This window comes from Hyla sarda, chromosome 4 (genome assembly GCF_029499605.1).
Source record: "Hyla sarda isolate aHylSar1 chromosome 4, aHylSar1.hap1, whole genome shotgun sequence".
Lineage (NCBI taxonomy): Eukaryota > Metazoa > Chordata > Amphibia > Anura > Hylidae > Hyla > Hyla sarda.
In genome coordinates this window covers 221,877,263-221,902,681 of record NC_079192.1, presented here as the reverse complement: position 1 = coordinate 221,902,681, position 25,419 = coordinate 221,877,263, and the positions used below count along the sequence as shown (strand labels likewise).

The window sequence follows — 25,419 nt, the reverse complement described above, 5'->3', positions numbered from 1 at the left end:
GGTGGTCTCTGTTCTTTGCCCGATTTAATTTTGAGATTCACTTTCGTCCTGCCGATAAGAACATTAGGGCCGATGCTCTCTCTCGTTCCTCGGATGCCTCAGAAGTTGAACTCTCTCCGCAACACATCATTCCACCTGACTGCCTGATCTCCACTTCTCCAGCCTCCATCAGGCAAACTCCTCCAGGAAAGACCTTTGTTTCTCCACGCCAACGCCTCGGAATCCTCAAATGGGGTCACTCCTCCCATCTCGCAGGTCATGTGGGCATCAAGAAATCTGTGCAACTCATCTCCCGCTTCTATTGGTGGCCGACTCTGGAGACGGATGTTGTGGACTTTGTGCGAGCCTGCACTATCTGTGCCCGGGATAAGACTCCTCGCCAGAAGCCCGCTGGTTTTCTTTATCCCCTGCCTGTCCCCGAACAGCCTTGGTCTCTGATTGGTATGGATTTTATTACTGATTTACCCCCTTCCCGTGGCAACACTGTTATTTGGGTGGTCGTTGATCGATTCTCCAAAATGGCACATTTCATCCCTCTTCCTGGTCTTCCTTCAGCGCCTCAGTTGGCTAAACAATTTTTTGTACACATTTTTCGTCTTCACGGGTTGCCTACGCAGATCGTCTCGGATAGAGGCGTCCAATTCGTGTCTAAATTCTGGAGGGCTCTCTGTAAACAACTCAAGATTAAATTAAATTTTTCTTCTGCATATCATCCCCAGTCCAATGAACAAGTAGAAAGAATTAACCAGGTCTTGGGTGATTATTTGCGACATTTTGTTTCCTCCCGCCAGGATGACTGGGCAGATCTCCTTCCATGGGCCGAATTCTCGTATAACTTCAGAGTCTCTGAATCTTCCTCCAAATCCCCATTTTTCGTGGTGTACGGCCGTCACCCTCTTCCCCCCCTCCCTACCCCCTTGCCCTCTGGTCTGCCCGCTGTGGATGAAATTTCTCGTGACCTTTCCATCATATGGAGAGAGACCCAAAATTCTCTCTTACAGGCTTCATCACGCATGAAGAAGTTCGCGGATAAGAAAAGAAGAGCTCCTCCCGTTTTTTCCCCTGGAGACAAGGTATGGCTCTCCGCTAAATATGTCCGCTTCCGTGTCCCTAGCTACAAGTTGGGACCACGCTATCTTGGTCCTTTCAAAATTTTGTGTCAAATTAATCCTGTCTCTTACAAACTTCTTCTTCCTCCTTCTCTTCGTATCCCTAATGCCTTTCACGTCTCTCTTCTTAAACCACTCATCCTCAACCGTTTTTCTCCCAAATCTGTTCCTCCCACTCCTGTTTCCGGCTCCTCGGACATCTTCTCTGTCAAAGAGATCTTAGCTTCTAAAAAGGTCAGAGGGAAAACTTTTTTTTAGTGGACTGGGAGGGTTGTGGTCCTGAAGAGAGATCCTGGGAACCTGAGGACAACATCCTAGACAAAAGTCTGCTCCTCAGGTTCTCAGGCTCTAAGAAGAGGGGGAGACCCAAGGGGGGGGGTACTGTTACGCCGAGCGCTCCGGGTCCCCGCTCCTCCCCGGAGCGCTCGCTACACTCTCCCCGCTGCAGCGCTCCGGTCAGATCCACTGACCCGGGGCGCTGCGATTCCGCTTCCAGCCGGGATGCGATTCGCGATGCGGGTAGCGCCCGCTCGCGATGCGCACCCCGGCTCCCGTACCTGACTCGCTCTCCCTCGGTCCTGTCCCGGCGCGCGCGGCCCCGCTCCCTAGGGCGCGCGCGCGCCGGGTCTTTGCGATTTAAAGGGCCACTGCGCCGCTGATTGGCGCAGTGATTCCAATTAGTGTCTTCACCTGTGCACTTCCCTATATCACCTCACTTCCCCTGCACTTCCTTGCCGGATCTTGTTGCCATCGTGCCAGTGAAAGCGTTTCCTTGTGTGTTCCTAGCCTGTGTTCCAGACCTCCTGCCGTTGCCCCTGACTACGATCCTTGCTGCCTGCCCCGACCTTCTGCTACGTCCGACCTTGCTTCTGTCTACTCCCTTGTACCGCGCCTATCTTCAGCAGCCAGAGAGGTGAGCCGTTGCTAGTGGATACGACCTGGTCACTACCGCCGCAGCAAGACCATCCCGCTTTGCGGCGGGCTCTGGTGAAAACCAGTAGTGACTTAGAACCGATCCACTAGCACGGTCCACGCCAATCCCTCTCTGGCACAGAGGATCCACTACCTGCCAGCCGGCATCGTGACAATAGCCTTCATTCAGGTGTGCTGTTTACTTTTCTCTAATTGTATTGCTAGTTATTGCTCTTCTTCCAGGTCAGCAGGAATGCATTAACCCATTTGTGCCACCTTTTGACGTACGGGAAAGATAGATTTCCAAGCACTGATCACAGATATGCAAGGTATAGACAAAGGGGGAGATGTATCAAAATCTGTTTAGAGGAAGAGTGGTAAAGTTATACTTAAAAACTCAGTTAACAGATTCACTGTTGCTAAAATATTATATTAAAGAGTACCTGTCATCAGAAAATCTTTGTTATTCATTAAGCTCTCCCTAAAAACCTTCAAATTACATGTAATTAGAAAAAATGTTTATTGATATCTTTATTTTTTTATGTAAAATATGAACACTAGGGGTCTCCCTACATGCATGTCTCTGAGATTTCTGACTCATGCCGGCCTGGCATAAGTCTGAAATCTCAGTACTGGGAACACTGACAAGTGCAGCTCCCTGCCTGTCAATCAGACAGGCAAAAGCAAGTGCTGCACCGGCAGCACAGCAAAGCGCGCTCCTGACTTTCGGCTGGCTCCGCACCCTTAGAAGGAGAGCTGGCGCGTGCTGGCCAGAAGTCAGTGTAGCACAGCTCACAGAAGCATCGGGTCTGCCTTTCTGCTAGTCTGATCGAGGTCTTCTATAAACAAAGTAAGTCATTTAGAGAGAGAGAGAGATACAGGTGCTTTAGAGAGAGAAGAAGGGAGGAAGTGAGCCTAGACAGGCTTCAGCTGAGGTCACGCCTGCCGGGCCACTCCCCTTCCTCTCTCACAGACAGCACAGAGATGAGCAGTCATACAGGGACAGATTAACAGGTAGGAGAAAATCTGAATTAGCGTCAGGAAGAGTCAAGGACAGATGGGGGGGGGGGGATACATTAGTGACAGTTTAGTTTGTGATAGGTATGCTTTAAAGGGGTACTCCGCTGCCCTGTATCGGAAGCTCCGCTCCCCAGCATCCGGAAGTTTATTGTTCCAAACGCTGTGTGCGGGCTTCCGTGTTTAGGGCCGCCTCTCGTGACATCACGCCCTCCCCCTCAGCTAAAGTCTATGCGAAGGGGGCACGATGTCACGAAGGGGGCGGGCGTGAAGTCACGAGGGGCAGCCCTGAACACGGAAGGTCGCACACAGCGTCCGGAACAACAAACTTCCGGACGCTGGGGAGCGAAGCTTCTGACACAGGGCAGCGGAGTACCCCTTTAATGAATATAAAACATAACCACAGTGTGTACAGAGCAAATTAAATGTGACCATTTTAATTTATATAAATCATTGTAAGAGATTGATGTCTGCTGCTTGCATCACATACCAACAAATAATAATACTTCATGTTTAGCCCCAGGTTTTATTGAGCACTTATATTTTATTATAAGAATTTAATTTGTAATCCATCTATATTTTTTATAGGGGATACAATGTCACTACAATTTACTATTGTGTCACTTACTTTTTAGATAACCTGAACAGTATATTTCACATGGAGATCTGTAGGTTGATATATTTTTGTTTTTGGTTGATATCTTCTCTGTGTTTCCTATGAGACCAGCCATGCACCTCCTCCTCCTCCTCGCAATTCACTGACTGGCTGACACAAAACTGGCTGAGCCAGGAGATTCCCTCACCTACCTTGCTTCAGTAGGACAAAATAATTATTAAGCCCCCACACCTATGTCCTAGCCACTCTGTTAGTCACCAGAGTAAAATGGGCCAGATTAGTAGAAAGTTAACCTCTGTGACCCCTACAAGATTTCCACATGCATACCTTGACCGTAATTGTAAAATGTTGGCATTGAGTAAGAAAATATGACTAATCATGCAAAACACTGTCTTTTATTTAGGTACATAATTATATGATGGAATCTTACTTTACATAGTTGTTTGGCTTTCTTTTAAGGGTACATTCACACATACAGTGTCCTGCACAGATTTAATGCGCTGGATTTGTAACTGCCGATTAGAAGCTGTGCTCATTCATTTAGTTTACATTGAAATCTGCCACAGAAAATCCTGTGCATCAAATCCTGTGCATCAAATCTGCGTATGTGTGAACATACCCTAAATCATAATGCTACCAGAAATCATCCAAATGGCCCTGATCAAAAGTCTACATAAGCTTGAATGTTTAGCCATGGTAGAGACACACAAGGAGACACGCACAGGTTAAAATGTCAGTTAACAGTTCATTTCTGACACCTGTGGCATTTTATTCCCTAAATGATGCCAGATGTACATGTATCTGCTGAGAGGCATCCAGACTATGAAGCGAGCAGGAGCTGCACACTCTTCATAGACCACAGGTTTGATGAGTCAAGTTTGCAACCAGATCCCTGCTCACCTGCTCCAGGGCTGCTCTGGGGAACCTCTTTATAGTTTGCCTTCTGGCTATACCATACATTTTATGGTAAAATGAAAGGTGTCATTATAATTACAAATACAGTTAGGCACACAATAAACTAGCCATCATATGGATGGAAAAATTGAGTTATGGCTCTTAAAATGCAAGGAGAATTGGCTGTGTCCGCCAGACCAAAATGAGCTGTCATGAGATTTTTTGTATATGTAATGCAAGGCAATGCATAATATATAGTACCATCTTTTTCCTTACCATCCCCAGGGGTTTTTCTGCCTGCAGGAATGGTGATAATATGAAGTTAGAAAGTGTCCCCTGCTGGACCCGTAAGTAGTCTCCTGGGCAGGGAGCTATACTCTACTAGTCCCATCTTTATCAGCTGTAATCATGCTCCCTTTGCATGACTGACAGCCGCCCTAAGCAGTTGGCGCAAAGCAATGATGCTGTTAGGGTCACAGCAAGTGGTGGATCTTCTGGGCCTGGGTGGATGATAACGTTAGCCGTGCCAAGGAGCGGAGCGCAAGGTGCTGCTGGTTTTGACCGGAGCCCGCCGCAAAGCGGGATGGTCTTGCTGCGGCAGACGGCACCCAGGTCGCTACCCCTGGCACAACTCGTCCACACAGGTAGCTGGGATGTGGCGTGGCACAAAAGGAAACAGGCAAGACAAGGTAAAGGTAGCCATAGATCAGGGCAGGTGGCACAGGTGCAGGGTCAGGTAACGAAACAAGGATAAGGAACACAGATATCAGGAACACAGGATAAGGAACATGGATATCAGGAACACATTATGCTTTAACTACGGCACAAGAAGGCAACAAAGATCCGGCCGGTATGCAAGGGAGGAGCAAGTACTTAAAGACAGGGTGCAGGTGAAGAAACTAATTAAATGAGTGCTGGCCCTTTAAATGTAAGAGCTCCGGAGTGCGTGCCCTAGGAGGTGGGGTCACACGCGCCGGGGGTGCGAGGACAGGAAGACCAAGGAGGTGAGTGACGGGCTGGGATTCGCATGCAGGTGCGTCCCGCGATGCAAATCTCATCCCCAACAGCAGCTAAGGACATGAGAAGAGAGTGCTCAAGGCCAGCGTGTCTGCCGAAGCGCAGATGTTACAGATGCAAGCCATGCCTGGGCTGTCAATCACGCTGAGGGGCGTGACTACAGCAGGAGAAGACAGGAAAAGGTCAATATAGATCTTCGCCTAGGGACTACTTACATGGCAGGCAGGGAACACTTTCTAACTTCATATCCTCACAATCCCTACGGCAGGAACGTCCCCCAGGGATGGTGAGGAAGAAGATTTTTACCACATATAACGTGCTTCTATGTGTAATATATGGTAAAATCTCATGATCGGTTTCCTTTAAGGGGTTAAATTGCAATAAGTGTCATTGTGTAGAAAGTTATTGAGTTTGTTGGCTTTCACATGGATGCACTGTCAGGGGGCATGATGACTGTGTAATTCTGCTCCACACCCGTCATGCCCCCTCCCATAGTCATGAATGGAGGGGGCATGGCGTGACGTCACAAAGACGGACCCCTTTGAATAGGGGATAAGATGTCTAGGGGCAGAGTACCCCTTTAAGAACGTGGTATATACAAACTTTTGAAAAGGGATCATTTTAATTTTTTTTATTTGCTCTATGTTTTGTTTTATGATTATGCCATTCTGGAAATAAAAGAAATGTGCTTTGACTACTCACCCATGTTTTCTTTAGAAATGGTAAATCTAATATTACCATTTCTCCAAGGTTATGCCAGCACTGTTACTGTTTAAAAGATCACACACTATCAGGCTGCAAACGGAAAACATTGAGGTTGACTATATTTCGTATTTAATGTTATAATTTATTTCTAGGTTTACTGTTCCATTATGTTATGCATTACATGTTATGTGCTTGTATTGGTATATCTTTGATTTTAACTTTTATTAACAATAGAAAATAACAGAAATATTGTTTGTATCTCTTACAGAATGCACTTGTAATCCAGATGGGTCTTTAAGTACTATCTGCAGTAAGATTGGTGGAAAATGTCAATGTAAACTTAATGTTGTTGGAAGCTGTTGTGACCTGTGTGCTGTGGGCAGTTATGGATTTGGCCCAAGCGGTTGCTTAGGTATGAAAATCACATGATATTCTGGGGTGTTGGGGATCAGGAAAATCCTTCAGGAATAATTAATTGTCTCTAGTCTGTGGTAGATTCAGTGCTATAATTTTCACACAATGGAATTTCCGTGTGGAATTCTGCATTGATATTAATGGGATTCTGTTCACACAGCAGAATTTCCGGGCCAGATGTTTCTGGTGCGGAAATTCAAATACTGGTGTCCACAGAAAGAATAGACATGTATATTCTTTCTGCGGACTCTGCACGGAAATGCATTGCCGAGAGGTCCTAGCACTGGCATGTTCTGCCAGCGCTCTCTTGTCAGGAGAATGTCTGCACAGAGATTTTCTGTGCGGACATTCCATCATGTGATCATTGCCAAAGACGGCTAGATGGTGCATTTTCGAGTGGTCCTAGCGCCGGCATGTTCTGCCTTGCATCCGCTGTCAGTGCAATGTCTGCACTGAGATTTTCCGTGCGGACATTAGCCCATGTGAACATAGCCTACAGCTCTGATCACACTAAGAGCCTCCCATCGGCTGTCAGAAGGTCTATCTCTGATGGAAGGCTGCAAAATCATCCAACTATATGTGCACACAGAAGGACATGTCATCCGTCATTGTAAAAAAAAAAAAGTATATACAACATGGTATACCTTGTTGTTCCCAGGGCCAGTTTTAGAATTGTAGTCCTTGGCAAAATTGAAAGTGTCAGCCTAAATGATGAAACAGATACTATAGTATATAGACGAATAAATGAAAGACTTATACTGTATTATAAATAATACCACTATACAATGCCCATATAATACCACCACGCCATGACCTAATATTATGATCAAATAGTGACTGTATAAAAACCACAATACACATACCACCCCCATACAATGCCAATATAGTGGTAGATACCAGGTGTACACAGCTTTTCCCATTTTCTCAATCTGGCTCAGACAGCCATGAAGACATCTTCCAGCTACACCTTGGGGGACATTTATCATAGCATTTAGTAGATTTTTTTTTGCTTAAAATTGTTGCAAAAAAGTCGCAAGTGCGACTAATCTCTTTTTTCTGCGACTTTTTGATTGCGCAGTGTCCTAAGCAAAAAATTTAAATCTTGCTTACCAAAGCAAAAAATTATTTTTGGCTTGCAGTGGTCAGAGATTTATCAAGTGCAAAAGTCGCAAAAAAGTTGCATCACATGAAAAAACTTACTAAATTTACTCCAGCTCAGACAGGGAGCAGAAAAAGCCACTACCAAAGCAAAAAAAAAAATATTGCTTATGTGAAAGAAATTTATCAACAGGCTGAAACCAGTTGATAAATAAGTCGCACATAAGCAAAAACATTTTAATAAAAAAAGGAATACTTAAAGGAGAACTCCGGAATATAAAAATTGTCGCCCATACTGCCGGCAGTAAAAAAATAAAGATGTACATACCTTCCTCCGCTCCCCGGGGCCTCCGGTTAATTGGCTCCGGTCTCCGCCATGATCCACTTCCTGGTTGCCGGTGGTCGGATGAGTCATGCGCTCAGCCAATCACCAGCCGCAGCGAAGTCAGACTCGGCCGGCGATAGGCTGAGCGGCAATGTGAAAACGCTTCAGGACACAATATCCTTCACTACACCGGCACCTGCTGCTGGTGCCGAAAACGTCACACTGCCGCTCAGCCTATCACCGGCCGAGTCGGGACTTCACTGCGGCCGGTGATTGGCTGAGCGCAGTAAGACTCTTTGACCACCGGCAACCAGGAAGTGGATCGCGGCGGAGGCCGAAGCCGTTTACCGAAGGCCCCGTGGCAGCGGAGGAAGGTATGTACATCTTTATTTTTTTACTGCCGGCAGTATGGGCGACAATTTTTATGTTCTGGAGTTCTCCTTTAAGCAAACATTGATAAATGTCCTCCCTTGTGTTTTCTGCCCAGACATTTATGGATCTTTGCTTTTCCAGCATCTACTCTACCTTTTTCTAAATGATATACTGTAAGTCCCCATGCTGTTCATAGCCCAAGTTCTGTGCCTGTTGCTGCCCAGTCTGTCTCATTACTGTACTTTCTGTGTGACACAATGCCCCAGATACTGTATTTCAGAAATAATGGTGTATTTACTAAATATTAAAAGTGAAAACAATAGTGCCCCAGGAATCAGTTGTGGCCCAAACAGTAAAAGAGCCTCCACTATGTGTCCTGCAAAAGAAATAGTGCTCACATTAATAGTGTCCATGCACACAGTAAGTGATCCCAGTCCCCCCAATAAGTAACAGTGCCCCTTTTAAAACCCAGACAGTTATAGTTATTTTAATGGCACACACTATAAAAATGTCTACTAATATGCTCAATGCAAATTATTTTTTCCCCCTTTTTGCCCACTTCCCTCTTCTTCACATCATAATAATGCTCCATTTCTGTCTCAACACCATAATAGTGCCCCAATAGAAAAGCAAAAGTGAGCATTTCAATTGTTTGGGAGCTGAAACAGTGCCCCCTGTTAAAAATGTGGTATGGAGTGGCCGAGCCCTCTTCTTGCCAGTGAACTGCCAGCATCCCAATGAAGACAGCCAGATGTCATTGTGCTGCATACACTTTGCACAATTGTATCATATAGGCCATAGCCATAGTCTGTGGCCTACAGAATGATGGGGGAGGAAGACTTTGTCCTTTAGATGCAAAAACAATTGAAGCTGAAGCTCCTCCATGGATGTCAGGTGGATAAAAAGTCTATGGCCCCAAATCCCTTAAGGGCCCCCTCAGGGATATAACCTGTGAGCAATTACCCAGATTGCTCCTCCTTCCCCCCCATGCTGTTCCTAGGTATAACATAACGTTTTTACAGTATATGACGCATGCTGGACAAACAGAGGACAAAACAAAACTCTCTTGGCCTCTGGTTAAGAAGCATATTCCTCACAGAAAATCTAAAAACAAAGGAACCAATCACAGCTCAGCATTTATTTTATCAGAGTAACCTTGTCCATAGACATTTGTCCATAAACATATTGATAAATCTGAGCCATAGGTATAACAACCAAAGAAATTCTTGCTTTTGTTACATACTTAAATAAATTGGTAAATAAATAAATAAATGAAAAAATAAACACATAAACAAATAAGCTCCTTTTATTTCTGTTTTATTTTATAGAATGTGACTGCGATAGCAAAGGGTCAATCAGCACATTATGTGATCAGGTGACCGGTCAGTGTGCTTGCCGCAGAGACATACAAGGACGGCGCTGTGACAACTGTTTGATTGGATATTATGGATTTCCAAACTGCCGACCATGTCAATGCAACGGAAATTCCGAGACATGTGACTCAGTTACTGGTGCTTGTAGGGATTGCAAGGGGAATACAGATGGGACCAACTGTGAACGGTATAACAATATTACAGTGCAAAGGTTGTGCGTATTGTGAAAGCTTTCTAGTTTGTTGCTACTGCATTTTTAAGGGGGAACTCTGATGGAAAACTTTTCAACTAGCTCCAGAGTTAAACAGATTTGTAAATTACTTCTATTTAAAAATTTTAATCCTTCCAGTACTTATCAGCTGCTGTATACTACAGAGGAAGTTGTATAGTTATGTCCAGTCTGACCACAGTGCTCTCTGCTGACACCTCTGTCCATGTCAGAAACTGTCCAGAGAAGGAGAGGTTTAATATGGGGATTTGCTCCTACTCTGGACAGTTCCTGACATGGACAGAGGTGTCAGCAGAGAGCACTGTGGTCAGACTGGAAATAACTATACAACTTCCATTGTAGCATACAACAGCTGATAAGTACTTGAAGGATTAAAGGGGTTATCCAGGAAAAAACTATATATATATATATATATATATATATATATATATATATATATATGTATATGTATATATAAAATCAGCTGGCCCAAGAAAGTTAAACAGATTTGTAAATTACTTCTATTAAAAAATCTTAATCCTTTCAGTACTTATGAGCTGCTAAAGATGAGTTGTTGTTTTCTATCTAAGTGCTCTCTGATAACACCTGTCTCGGGAACTGTCCAGAGTAGAAGCAAATCCCCACAGCAAACCTCTTCTACTCAGTGCAGTTTCCGATACAAGCAGAGATGTCAGCAGAGAGCACCATTGCCAGACAGAAAAGAACAACTCAACTTCATAGGCTGATAATTATTGGAAGGATTAAGATTTTTTTAATAGAAGTAATTTACAAATCTGTTTTACTTTCTGGAGCAAGTTGATACAAATAAAAAAGTTTTTTCTTGGAATACCCTGTAACATTTTTAAATAGAAGTAATTTACAAATCTGTTTAACTTTATGGCACCATTTGAAGGAATAAAAAAAAATGTTTTCCACTGGAGTACCCCTTTAAACGAAGTCTACATTTCTGTAAAAGTTTAAAAATTTGGTAATACAATTTGTGTTTTACACCAGTTTAAATACTGTGCATTCACAATAAAGGTTTAAGAAAACATTATTGTTATTTAGGTTCATACATAATATTTGAATCCATATTTGGTCAGTATTTTAGTGGGTCAAAAAAAATAAATGCAAATCGTTCCGGCATAGTTTTTCCCAGTTTCACAATTGGATTTGGCTAAAAAATACTGATCAAAATACTTTACAGCCTGAAATCAAATCCTCTCAGGTGTCAAATGGCTATAAAATGATATATTATATTCTTTACATCATAGGTGTCTGGATAATTATTATGGTAATCCAATAATGGGGCAACCATGTCGCCCATGCATGTGTCCTGGTTCGCCTACAAGCAAGCAATATTTTGCAACTTCCTGTCAACAAAACAATGAGACAATGGAGGTGACTTGTAATTGTCTTGAAGGTTATACAGGTAACTTCCAATATACATTAAGTATCTGATATTATTTTTATTTGTCTTTTTATTACATTTTAAGCAAGGAAAGGAGTGTTTGTCTAACCTTCTTTGTATCTCCTGAGACTGATCAGTTCACATCTAGAAAGTGTAATATGTTAGATGTGCATGTCAGAAAACCAGCAAAAAGGTGTTCTGGTGTATACCACAGTGTGCCCATGGAATGCCCATAGACAGGAAAATACGAAACTCAGTCTGTTTGTGACCATTAGAGGTAAGCGAACTTTTCAAAATTCGATTTGGCCGATTCGCCGAATTTTCCCCAAAAATGTGTTTCGATCCGATTTTATTAACAGCAAATCTATATTAAAAATGGCTATTTCTGACCTACAGAGAGCCTCCATAGGGGTGTAGAACACTTTCCTTTGTTCTAACAAGCATATGGAGTGTACTGGGGTAGTGAAATATTACTGTTATTCGGTATGACATGCAGATTACAGGCATCGCTTTTAGAATCACTGCCGCAGTGCGGCACAATGACATGGCCTGGAGTTAACTGAAGCATGATGAGACCATATAGTGTCTGAATGGCACAGCCTGGAGTTGGCTGAAGCATGAGGAGACCATATAGTGGTTAAATGGCACAGCATGGAGGTGTTGGCAGCATGAGGCGACCATATAGTGGCTGAATGACACAGTGTGGAAGTGTTGGCAGCATGAGGAGACCATATAGTTGCTGAATGACACAGCCCCGAGTTGGCTGAAGCATGAGGAGACCATATAGTGTCTGAAGTTGGCAAAAGCATGAGAAGACACTAGGGCCTTACAATCTTTAAGATTAAAAGATGAATTTTGAAATTTAAAATGAAGACTTATGGTAGATAGTGCTACCATAAACATTTTTAGGCCCAGTAATAGCGTGGAAGTGTTGGCAGCATGAGGAGACCATATATTGGCTGTATGACACAGCCTGGAGGTGGCTGAAGCATGATTGGACCATATAATGGCTGAATGACACAGCCTGGAGTTGGCTGAAGCATGAGGAGACCATTATAGTGGCTGAATGGCACATTCTAGAAGTGGCGGCAGCATGAGTAGACCATATAGTGGCTGAATGACACAGCCTGGAGTTGGCAAAAGCATGAGCAGACCACTGAAATTCAAGAAATTTAAGATATTGACATTGAGGATTTTGAAATTGAAATTTTAACTCCCAACTTTTAGTGTCCGGGCCCCGGCGTGTGGGTACAAAGGACAAAATCTAACAAGGAGTCACATGTCACATAACAGCACACAGCCTGGAGGTGGCATCAGTATGAGGAAAACATATAGTGGCTGAATGGCACAGCCTGGAGTTGGCTGAAGCAGGAGAAGAGACCATATATGTCAGGATCCGGACTGGTATGCGGAGAGGACACGGGTGGTGGATCCTCTGTGTCAGTGAGGTGATGGCGTGGGCCGTACCAGGGGAACGGAATCTAAGGGGTTACTGGTTTTCACCAGAGCCCGCCGCAAAGTGGGATGAACTTGCAGCAGCAGTTAACCCCCAGGTCGTTCCACCCGATAGCGACTCAACCTCACTGACAGCTGAGACAGGCGCGGTACACAGGGACAAGGAAAGAGCAAGGTCGAACGTAGCAGAAGGTCTGGGCAGGCAGCAACGGTTCGTAGTCAGGGGCAACGGCAAGGGTCTGGGTACACAGGCAATGGAACACACAGAAACGCTTTCTCAGGACACAAGGCAACAATAGCCGGCAGGGACAGAAAGGGGAAGTGGGTTTATATAGTGTAGGGAGTGTAAGGAACCAATTGGGCCAGGCACCAATTAATGGTGCACTGGCCCCTTAAATCTGAGAGACCCGGCGTGCGCGCGCCCTAGAGAGCGGGGCCGCGTGCGCCAGGACTCGGCAGGAGGACAGGGCAGGTGAGAGACACGGGGCGCGATCCGAGAGCAGGCACGTCCCGCACCTCGGATCGCGTTCCCTCCGGGAACACGGAAGCAGCGCTCGCGGTCAGTGGTGCTGACCGGAGCGCTGCATACAGAAGCATGCCGAGAGCGCTCCGGGGAAGCAGCGGGAACCGGAGCGCTCGGCGTGACAATATAGTGGCTGAATGAGACAGCCTGGAGGTGGCATCAGTATGAGGAGACTATATAGTGGCTGAATGACTGCTTGGAGTTTTTGCAGCATGGGGAGACCATATTGTGTCTGAATGGCACAGCCTGGAGTTGGCTGAAGAATGAGGAGACCATATAGTGTTTGAATGGCACAGCCTGGAGTTGGCAGCATCATGAGTAGACACTAGGGCTACATAATCCCTAAGATTAAAAGATGAATTTTGAAATTTAAATTGAAGATTTATGGTAGTGCTACCATATAACATTTTTAAGCCCAGGCCCAGCAGCATCAGTACACCATATATTGGCTGAATGACACAGCCTGGAGGGGGCTGAAGCATGAAGAGACCTTATGGTGGCTGAGTGACACAGCCAGGAGTTGGCTGAAGCATGAGGAGACCATATAGTGTCTGAATGGCACAGCCTGGAGTTGGCAGAAGCATGAGGAGACCATTGAAATTTAAGATTTTTAAATAGAATTTTAAGATTTTGAAATTGAAATTTTAACTCCCAAACTTTAGTGTCCCGGGCCCCGGCGTGTGGATACAAACGACCAAATCTAACAAGGAGTCACATGGCAGCACAATGACAGAGCCAGGAGGTGGCATCAGTATGAAAAGACCATATAGTGGCTGAATGACTGCCTGGAGTTTGTGGCAGCATAGGGAGACCATATAGTGTCTGAATGGCACAGCCTGGAGTTGGCTGAAGCATGAGGAGACCATATAGTGTCTAAATGGCACAGCCTGGAGGTGGCTGAAGCATGAGGAGATCAATGAAATTTAAGATTTTGAAATTTAAATTTAAGATTTTGAAATTTAAATTGAGGATTTTTAAATTTTAACTCCCAAGTTTTAGTGTCCCGGCGTGTGGGTATAAAGGACCAAATCAAACAAGGAGTCACATGTCACATGGCAGCACAATGACAGAGCCTGGAGGTGGCATCAGTATGAGGAGACCACATAGTGGCTGAATGGCACAACCTGGAGTTGGCTGAAGCAGGAGAAGAGACCATATAGTGGCTGAATGAGACAGCCTGGAGGTGGCATCAGTATGAGGAGACCATACAGTGGCTGAATGACTGCTTGGAGTTTGTGGCAGTATGGGGTGACCATATAGTGTCTGAATGGCACAGCCTGGATTTGGCTGAAGCATGAGGAGACCATATAGTGGCTGAATGGCACAGCCAGGAGTTTGTGGCAGCATGAAGAGACCATATAGTGGCTGAATGGCGCAGCCTGGAGTTGGCTGAAGCATGAGAAGAGATCATATAGTGGCTGAATGAGACAGCCTGGAGGTGGCAGCAGCATTATCTGGAGTCCTGAAAATGACCCGGTGACAGAGTGGTATGGTGGGTGGCAATACCAGTACCCGGTGATGAAGGTGGGTAAAAAAAGGTCTGATGTGGGGGAATGTTTGTAACTGGGGAGCAGCGCTTTAAATATGCTTGGCACTATCCATATTTGTGAAGTGTTGGTGTGGCACGATGGTCAATCTACTCTGATGCATTAGGCATTGGTGGTTGGAAATCCTGGCTGATCCATGCCTGACTCATCTTCACAAAGGTCAGTCTCTCCACATTTTTCGTGGACAAACGAGTTCTCCTTGGGGTGACTATGGCCCCCGCCGCACTAAACACCCGCTCTTATGGCACACTACTGGCCGGGCAGGACAGCTTTTCCAGGCAAACTCTGCTAGTTGCGGCCACAAATCAAGTTTGGCTGCCCAGAAGTCCAGCTGATCTTCAAGGTGTGTTCTCATGGGAATGTCAAGGTATGCCACCGCCTGATGGTTCAGGTCCTGCTCCAGGTCTACCTGCTGCTGATGAGTTGCTTCATTATGCAGGTGAAGAAAGCTACTCATCAGCGACTGTAGACTCAGGCTGCTGCTAATGGAACTGGTACTGCTCCTGCCACCCCACCCCTCCCAAGCAGCCATGGCAGTGGAAGGTGAGCGCAGCCCCCCCCCCCCCATTCAGACCTGCAAGAGGATGGATGATGGCGCCGATAGGCATCAGCAACTGACTAGATAGGATGCCTCTGTAGTAGGTCACTTTGTCCTCCCTCTCAGTGGGTGTAAAAAAGGCCCTTATTTTGTGGCGGTAGCGAGGGTCCAATAAGGTGGAGATCCAGAAGTCATCCCGCTGCTGAATAGTGACAATTCGCCGGTCACTACGCAAGCAAGTGAGCATGCATCGTGCCATTTGTACAAGTAACTTGGTGGGACTCCCTGCCTCCATCTCCACTGCATACTGCCACGATGTGTTTGGGTCCTCTGTCTCGCCTTCCTCATAACCCTCTAGCTACTCTGGCTGCTCCTGATCCTCCTCTCCTGTCAGATTACTCGAAAAACCACCAATTTGGTGAAACCTAAACTGTGCTCCACTGTGCCTCTCCCCCTCCTCTTGCTGTTCAGCCCCCACAGGGCTCATGTGGCCATGAGATGTAGGTGCCACGTCTCCAGTGCCCTGACCAGCCATCGATTCCAACACGTGTTGTAAGAAATGAAGGAGTGGAATGATATTGTTCATCCTGTAATCCTGGCGATTTAATAATAATAATGTGGCTTCCTCAAAGGGCCTGTGCAAACGGCAGGTGTCATGTATGAGCTGCCACTGGTTCACATTGAAGTTACACAGGTGAGTACCCGCATCCGCTTGGATCATCAAGAAATCGGTGATGGCTTTTCTCTGTTTGTGCAGTCGGTCCAACATATGGAGGGTGGAATTCCAACATGTGGCAACGTCACACATCAGACTATGTTGGGGATACCGTTCTGACGCTGCAGCTCAAGGAGGGTGTGCTTTGTGGTGTACGAGTGGCTGAAGTGCATGCAAAGTTTCCTTCCTATTGTTAGGATGTCTTGCAAATGGAGGGAACACTTCAGGAACTGCTTCACAACCAGATTTAACATGAGTGCCATGCAGGGTGCATGGCTCAGCCTTCCCAGTCGCAGCGCATGCAAGATGTTCTTCCTGCAGTCAGTCACCATTGTTCCCATTTCCAGATTTTGTGGAGTAAGCCATGCTACAATTTCTTTACAAATGACTTTTACCAGTTCCTCCCCTGTATGACTCTGTTCGCCAAGGCAAACCATGTGAAGAACAGCGTGACACTGCCGTGCCCTGCACACATGGAATGTTGAAGGGGCACTGAGACTTGTCTGGGCAGTGAAGGCTGAGGACACGGTGAAGGATGAGGAGGCGGAGACGCACACTGTCACAGGACCAACAGCCTGAGAGCGTGGAGGAGGAAGCAGCGTGACCTGTCCAAGTTGGGGTTGTGGCTGTGCAGGAACCACATTCACCCAATGAGCCGTAAAGGACATGTATTGTCCCTGACCATAGTTATAGCTCCACACGTATGTGCTGCTGTGCACTTTCGCACACACCCACAGGCTCAAGCACTGGCCCACCTTCTGTTCCACAAAATTGTGCAAGGCTGGTACTGCCTTCTTCGCAAAGAAATGACGGATTGGCACTCTCCACCTCGGCACAAGCCATCAGTTCTCTGAAAGGTGCAGATTCCACCACTTGAAAAAGGAGGGACTGCAGCACCAGAAACTTGGACCAAAGCAAATTCAGTTTCTGCGCCATACTTTTGACTCTTGGACATGGCTTTGCCAATGGATTGTTGGCGGAATGGTTGACTAAAATTAAGAGGAGTAGGAGCATCTGGAGCTACAGAAGAAGGGTAACAAACACAGCTCCCTTCCGCTGAGGTGTTGGAGCCTTGGCTGAATGAAAGAGGGAGCGGCGTGTCACTGGGTGATGCAGCAGGCTGGGTAACTACATTGGAGCCACGGTTCTCCCAGGCCGCTTTATGGTGGTGAAGCACATGTTGATGCAAGGCCGTGGTGCCAACATCAGGACCCTGGCCACGCTTCACCTTCTGACGACATATCTTGTATGTGGCTATGTTAACCTCCTCCAGATGCTTGATGAAAAACTGCCACACTACTGAGTAGCTGATTTTCCCACCAACAGTCCGCACTAATTGACTGCTACTGCCGCCATCTCCAAGAACCCCTGTTCCACTACCTACTGGGAAGGTAGGCTTTTGTGAAGCAGGTGGTCTCCCCCGGGCACGTTTGGCTCCAGAATTTCCACTTCTGTCACCATGCTGACTGCCAGCCAGGCTACCACCTTGCTGGCTCTTCTCCTGATGATAATGAGGCCCCTTCTGCACCTGGCTCGCAATTGCGATCGGCTTCATCATCATCAACAGGTGTCTGCATGTCACTGATGTCCTCCTCAGGTTCCTCAACAGTGTCTGCTTCAGGACCCTGAACCCTGGCAACACCGCCTCCCACGTCACTTTCCTCATCACTACTTGCCCGCCTAGCGGGGGAAACAGCAGATGTCTCCTCCACTTCTTGGCTGGGTATTAGCTGCTGACTTTCCTCTATTAGATCGTCCTCACTGAATCGTGGAGCTGAACCCACAGCATAAGATACTTCTTTAGGGGAGGGAACAGCATATGACAGAGGCAATGGGAGAACAGGGACTGCTCCCTGGCCATGCAAACTGAGGGTTATGTCTGAGGAACCCACCGAATGTTGACTGGGGGTATCAGATGTCACTTGTGATGAAGTGGATGACTGTGTTAACCAATCGATTACGGCAGATGAGTTGCTGGTCGAGACACGACTGCTAGCTGATACCGGGAGCTCAGGCCTCTCACTGCGACTCCTGCTGCCACTCGCCCCTAGTCTGCTGTGACCTCTGCCTGATGAATTTAGGCCTATGCCACTCCTCTGTGCACGTCCTGGCACTTCTTTGCCTGACATACTTAGTGCGTATATGAGGGGAGTACCATACGCTTCACTACGCTTAAACAGTATTTGTCTAGAACAGCAGCAGGTGTGTACTTTTGACTGTCTTTTCACAGTATCTAGACCCTTGGAAGATTAACAGGTACAAAATAGTACACTACTTAGATGTAGGTATGTGGTATGCACTTATGAGGGCAGACAAATGCACTACAGTACACTTAATAAATGTATTGGAGTAAAACACCAGCCGGTGATTACTTTTGGCTGTCCTTTCACAATATGTAGGCCCTTGACAGATTAACAGGTACAAAATAGTACACTACTTAGATGTAGGTATGTACTTATGAAGGCAGAAAAATGCGCTACAGTACACTTAAAACAGTATCTGAGTAAAAACATCAGCCGGTGAGTACTTGTGCCTTGATTTTCACAGTATCTAGGCCCTTGGCAGATTAACAGGTTTAACATAGTACACTACTTAGATGTAGGTATGTGGTATGCACTTATGAGGGCAGAAAAATGCACTACAGTATGCTAAAAAAAATCATAATAATTTGCCCACAGCACCAGCAGTACACAACAATGCTGCAGCACACAGTCACTGTGTACAAAACCCAAAAGTGCAAAAAGACTCTATCTCAATTACTATTAGGAATAGACATGTGGATCCACCATTTTAGATGCCCTGGAGCCTGGACCGCAGTAAATGGAGTTTAATTAAGCGATTCACGCTATAGAATCGTGGCAACATTCGCATTTGTTGCGAATCAAATGTTTCCTGAAATTCGTAACAAATTCGGGTTCGTCAGCTTCGATTCGCTCATCTCTAGTGACTATGTTCTCCACCATAGTTTTCAGTTTATTTGTGGGACAAAAGGGCAAGCAATGCAGTCCCACAATAATACATATACTGCACTGAAGCAGACTGACTATAGTCATGATATGGGAACACATTTGCTGGGTTTCAGACGTATATCCATCACATGGCATTTAGCACTTTTCTGTTGTGAACATAGCCTACTTGTGTTCAAACTAATTGTGATCAGGGCAGCCTCCGGAATATGCAAATTATACTTATAGAAATAAGGAATGTTATCTGTTGGAATTACTGTTAAATGGGGACAAACAAAACTAATTGAAATTAAGATATAATAAATAGAAAAAAGGTAATTGGCACTCACCTATTAAAAATCTAGACACTGCCGGTATTACAAATGGAATACATTAGATGGAGCAGGGATGGCTACAGACCCATTTTGCGGTCTTCCGCTTCCTTTGGCCAGAGGAAGCAGGAGATTGCGAAACAGTTCCGTAGCAATCCCACTCAGCTCTGGCTGATACTTTCTGTTCATACTGCCAGCGTTCAGCTGTTTTAATGGATGACATAAAGTTATGACTTTGAATATGTGAATGCCAATGACCTTTTTTCTATTTATTTCTCGCATACTTTTTTCCCTATCATTCTGCACCCCTATATAGTCCTGGTTTTACTCCCAGCATTTTTGAGATGTTTTTTTTAGGTGAAAATTTTGAATGTTCATAATATAGCAATGGAGAAAAAAAACAGCCTTTCCTCTCAAGTGTGCCTTTAATGGAAATTAACATTGAGTGTTCCCAATACAGCATTATCACAACAATAGGCCATGTATGTATGCTCTTCATTTAAACTTTCTATTGTATTTCTTAGGAAAGAACTGTGATGAATGTCCGGATGGCTTTTATGGAAATATAGAAGAGGGGGAAAAGTGTTTACCATGTCAGTGTAATAACAACATTGATGTGAAAGATCCTGACTCATGTGATAGGGTTACGGGAGAATGTCTGAAGTGTACGAATAACACATATGGTCCTAACTGTGAATCGTGCGTACCTGGTTACTTTGGATCAGGAATTCATCAAAACTGTACAAGTAAGTAAAAGGGATGATTTTTGGCCATTTACTTATATGCTAGATTAGTGTGATGTTTTATTTTGTACTGGTACATTTTTCAGAGTCTTGAAAAAAATGTCTTGTCATTGAGAAAAGGTGGTGAAAACTATTTTAGACAATATCATTTAACATCAGTCTAAAAATAGCAAATGCTAATTCCCCAAAGAATTGGACATTAAAATCTGCAATTTCCATGTTGATCTAAATAAGTCAGCAGTCCTTATTTGCATGAAGAGGCAATGACGAAAAATCATGTCCTAATAACCAATCAACCAGTTTTTGTTTGAGGCTCTCCATTGACTTCAATGCAAACAGTTGGAAAAAATATATCAGGTTGACTTAATTACCAGCAATGTATTTTGAGATAGATTCCTGCATAAGGTCCCTCCTGTCAGGGTGGTTTGCACATGGTTAATTGTTTTATTATATGTAGTCGTACTACATATAATAAAGTGGTTTATTTTGGGAAAACCTTATTTATTTTGAAACTAATATATTAAAAGTTGGGTTTTGCATTGGCAATTCCAGTTTCTTTTTTTCTTTTTTTTTTCTTGCCATTTATGGTGTTTTGAAATATTTTTTAATACCACCAAAGTTTTAAAGGGGTACTCCGGCGCTTAGACATCTTATCCCCTATCCACAGGATAGGGGATAAGAGGCCTGATCGCGGGGGTCCCGCCGCTGGGGACCCCCATGATCTTGCATGCCGCACCCCGTTTAAAATCAGTCCCCGGAGCGTGTTCGCTCCGGATCTGATTACTGTCGATCACGGGGGCCGGAGCATGGTGGCATCAAGGCTCTGCCCCATGTGATGTCACGCTCCGCCCCCCTCAATGCAAGCCTATGGGAGCTGTCACGCCCCCTCCGATAGGTTTGCATTGAGGGGGCGAACACGCTCCGGGGACTGATTTTAAACGGGGTGCAGCGTGCAAAATCACCAGTATAATTTGCATATTCCGGAGGATCAGGCATCTTATCCTCTATCCTTTGGATAGGGGATAAGATGTCTACGTGCCGGAGTACCCCTTTAATGAGGGAAATTTATCAAAACCTGCCCAGAGAAAAAGTTTTCCAGTTGCCCATGGCAACCAATCAGATAACTTATTTCATTTTTAGCAAGGCCTCTTGTTAAAAATGAAAGAAGCAATCTGATTGGTTGCTATGGGCAACTGAGCAACATTTTTTTCTTTGCACAGGTTTTGATAAATGTCCCCCAATATATTTTTAATATGCAACTATTTTGTCTTCTGTGTGAAGGAAGTAATGAAAAATAGAAATGACCATGTAGTAAACTACAGCACCTATACCAATGTATCAACCACACAATCCTTTCAACATGCATGGGAAAAAGATGGTTAAAGACAGGTCTACCAGTCTTCACTACATGTCTATACAGATTACATTCATTCTCACTAACCTTACTAAGACTAGTTATTTCAGTTAAACCAACCACCTAATCTCTTTGACTTGGTCTTTCATTTTCACTTTGCATTTACTAAAATTATTTTCTCCAGATATACAATGTCTTTTCTCACTAAAAAGAGGTGATCATCTGACCCCTTTTTCTCCAGAGAAGGTGGCAACTGGCCACTTCATTTAGTTGGAGACTGGATGTAGAGGTAGCCACACATGTCTGTTTGCTGTGGATATGACTTTCCACGTCCAATACCTCATAATGAGAATAGAAAACAGAATGTTAGAAACTTAGCTGATTTTTTAAGAAGGAGATACTTAAATTTGGCATGGGAATTAGAATTCAGACCCATTGCCATGACACTTGAAATTTAGCTATGGGGGCTCCCATTTCTCTTGGGATGTTTCTTCATCTTTACCTGTGGTAAACTCAGTTGGCATACACTGTGGAGAGGTAAATCTAGCAAGAATGCACTGACACACTGTCGCAGACAGTTACATGGAACACGGTTTTATAGTAGCTAAGGCTTCACTTATATTAGTCCCAAAAACAATGGCAAATCTTTAAGAGAAAATAAAGTGTGGTACTCACCTATTCCTTAACTTAGGTTACTTATTGTGAAGGATTCGCGCACAGCGGGAAGTTGGGCACAAAACAGCAGGGGTGCATTGAAGCGATGGCCATTTTGTGCACTGATGCCACTGGGCATCTTCCAGCCTCCCCAGTAAATGCCTGCATGGAGTTTGCAAAGAAAGTACCTAAAGGACTACTCATCACCTGCCCAATACCATCAGTACAGTAAAGCCTGCTGGTGGCAGCATCATACTGCTAGGGTGTTTTTCAGAAGCTGAGACAGGGAGATTGGTTAGGGTTGCGAGAAAGCTGTATACAGCAAAGAACATGAAAACCCTTACCTTAACCCAATCGAACATCTCTGGAGTTGAACATGGCTTGCACAGACAGTCACTATCCAACTTGGCAGAGCTTGAGAGGATCTGCAGAGAAGAATGGCAGAAATCCCTAAATTCAGATGTGCAAACCTTATGGCATCATACCCAAGAAGACTGGAGGCTGTATTTACTGCAAAAGGTGCTTCGACTGAGTAAAGGGTCTAAATACTTATGTCAATGCCAAATTATGTATTGCAAATTATTGTATTGCAAATTTCAGTTTTCACTTTGCAGTGGTCAGGTATTTATGATGTGCAAATGTCGCAAGTAGGCAAAAAAAGGTCACAAACCCCCTTAAAAAGTCACAAGTCTACTCCAGGTCTGACCTGGAATACAAAACTCCCATAAGTGAGTGTGGTGGCCCAGTACGGGAGATGTTATATCTTGCAGTCCTGTCATGCAGCATCCTTCAGTGTCCCCAAGGCCCCCTGCACTTGTTTCCCCACTGTAAATGTGTTTTACCATGTAAAGTTGTTTTGTGCGCCTTGCGCACTTCCTCTAACCGGAACTTGTCCTGGCAGCCCCGTCCTCCCTGTTACTCCCCGCCTGACACCTGCCTCCAGCCACCAATGAGTGAATAAAGAATCCCTGCATGGTGAGTGTCGCCTCCTTTCTTTCTCTCTACATCACAAATTTGCTGCTTCTTTTGGGGCTGAGCACCACTCCCGCCGGCTTGTGTAGTCAGTGCATCCACCTGTGCATCCTTGCGTTCCTCCCCAGGCTTATTCTCTTATGTGCTGGCTCCACTTCTCCTGTACACTCAAGTTATAAAATGTACTGTTGCTTTAAGAGTTACACCATGTGATATGTCATGTGATTGTCACCCAGGAGTTACCAGTGACCAGGTGATCCCAAGATTGACCTACGGGCTCCCTACTAGTCTCCCCCATATAAGCCCTGGGTGGAACTAGCTTCTCTCTCTTTGAGCTCTGCTCTTCTGCTGAGCTGAGGTCCAGTGCAGTTGTGCCTAGTGTGTGTGTCCAGAGTGTTGGAGACCTCAAAGTCAAGTCCTGCAGCCACCATCAAGTTAAGTGAGCTAAAGTGACAGCTTTATGAGTCAAGTCAAGTCAGTCCCTGTCATCTGTCAAGTCAGAGTGGTCTGCATTCAATTGTCCAGTCCTTCTACAAGTCCCAGAAAGCCCTTAAGGTCTCTGCATCACTGGTCACCTCCTTGGGCCCTGGCTGAACTGTATAGACTTTACCAACTATCTACCCTCAGTAAAGCTACCATTGTCCGTAACTTGGCGTCGGAGTCTTTATTGCCCCGGTGCCTAGCCCAGGATCCAGGGTATACCTTCGGGTGGTTATAGGCTAAACCACGCCTTGGCGTCACAAATACAAGGGGATAATGCCATCTGCCCAAGGCAATATCTGCCCTGCACCACACACCCCATTACCACATGAGCAAATTTTAAAAGTTGCAAAAAAGTCTAACAAAAGTCTCAGCTGCGACATTTTTTGTTTTGCTTATGTGCTCCAAATTTATCAAGCCTCTGTGATAGTATAATATGTTGCACATAAGCAAAAATAAAGCAATATATATATATATATATATATATATATATATAAAATTACTTCAGAGCTTGCTTACCAAGGCAACAATGATAAATGTCCCCCTCTGTTTTCACTTTGTCATTATGGGGTATTGTTCAGAATTATGGGAGAAAACCTTGATTTTTATTGTAGGCCGCAACAGAAGAAAATGTAAAAAAAAGGGAAAGGGTCTGAAAACTAGCCTTATGCACTGTATGCTTTATGTAGAAATCAATTACATATTATTTTAATGGTATTTACCTTCTTTTTTTCTCTAAGGCTGCATCTGCAATCAGACAGGAACACATACTCAGAACTGTTCAATTTATGAGGAAGCGGGAGAATGTGGCTGTGACAGAATTACAGGGCAGTGCCCATGTTTACCTAATGTGGTTGGCATTAGCTGTGATACATGTGCTATTGGATACTGGGGCTTTGCCAGTGGAAAGGGATGCCAACCCTGTGACTGTCACCTAAATAATTCCAATGGAAACCAATGCAATCAGGTAACAAACATTGTAATGTACATCATTCTGCATTCAATACTTCGATCATTTAACGGTATTTAGCATATTAAATGAATACAAATAATTTTTATAACATTTTTGTAAGACAAGGACGAAATATATAACATTTATAACAACGGGTACAAAGAGTCTCTTTTGTAAGACAAGACAAGGTTGTGCCTTACAAGAGTCTCAGAATCTCATATAGATTTTTGACTTCGATGAGTCTCTTTATATTTGGTCTGTTAGGCCCCGTTCACACTACGGAATCGCCGCAGAATTTCCGGACGGAATTCTGCTGGCGCAATTCCGCAGTGTGAACTTTAACATTAGTGTGAACGGGTCTCCGGGAGACCCGTTCACACTGCGGAATTTTAGCAGCGGACATTTCCGCCGCTGAAAGTGTTCCGCGCAAAGAAAGAACATGTTCATTCTTTGCGCAGATTCCGCGAACACTGCATAGCCGTCAATGGTGACGGCTCAGTGCCCCGCGGCCCTAGCACTGAAGTATTTTCAGCCACGAGAATTCCGTAGTGTGAACGGGGCCTAAGTATAAATAGACTTGAGGTGGGAATCTTCAGTAGCATAACAATGGTAATTAACGTCACCTACATATTAAAATAAAGGGTGAATCCTTAAAGAGGTTATCCAGGAACAAAACTTTTTTTTATGTATCAACTGGCTCTAGAAAGTTAAAAAGATTTGTAAATTACTTCTATAAAA

At 44.7% G+C, this 25,419-nt stretch overlaps 1 protein-coding gene across 1 annotated transcript in view; it reads left to right on the top strand.

Moving 5' to 3' along the window:
- LAMB4 (laminin subunit beta 4) overlaps positions 1 to 25,419 on the top strand; it is a 137,564-nt gene that overhangs the window by 50,775 nt on the left and 61,370 nt on the right. The window contains exons 19-23 of the mRNA XM_056573634.1: positions 6,539 to 6,682; positions 9,808 to 10,039; positions 11,335 to 11,492; positions 20,051 to 20,272; positions 24,470 to 24,696. Of these exons, the coding sequence (XP_056429609.1) occupies positions 6,539 to 6,682; positions 9,808 to 10,039; positions 11,335 to 11,492; positions 20,051 to 20,272; positions 24,470 to 24,696 (983 nt within the window). The remainder of the gene's footprint in view (positions 1 to 6,538; positions 6,683 to 9,807; positions 10,040 to 11,334; positions 11,493 to 20,050; positions 20,273 to 24,469; positions 24,697 to 25,419) is intronic.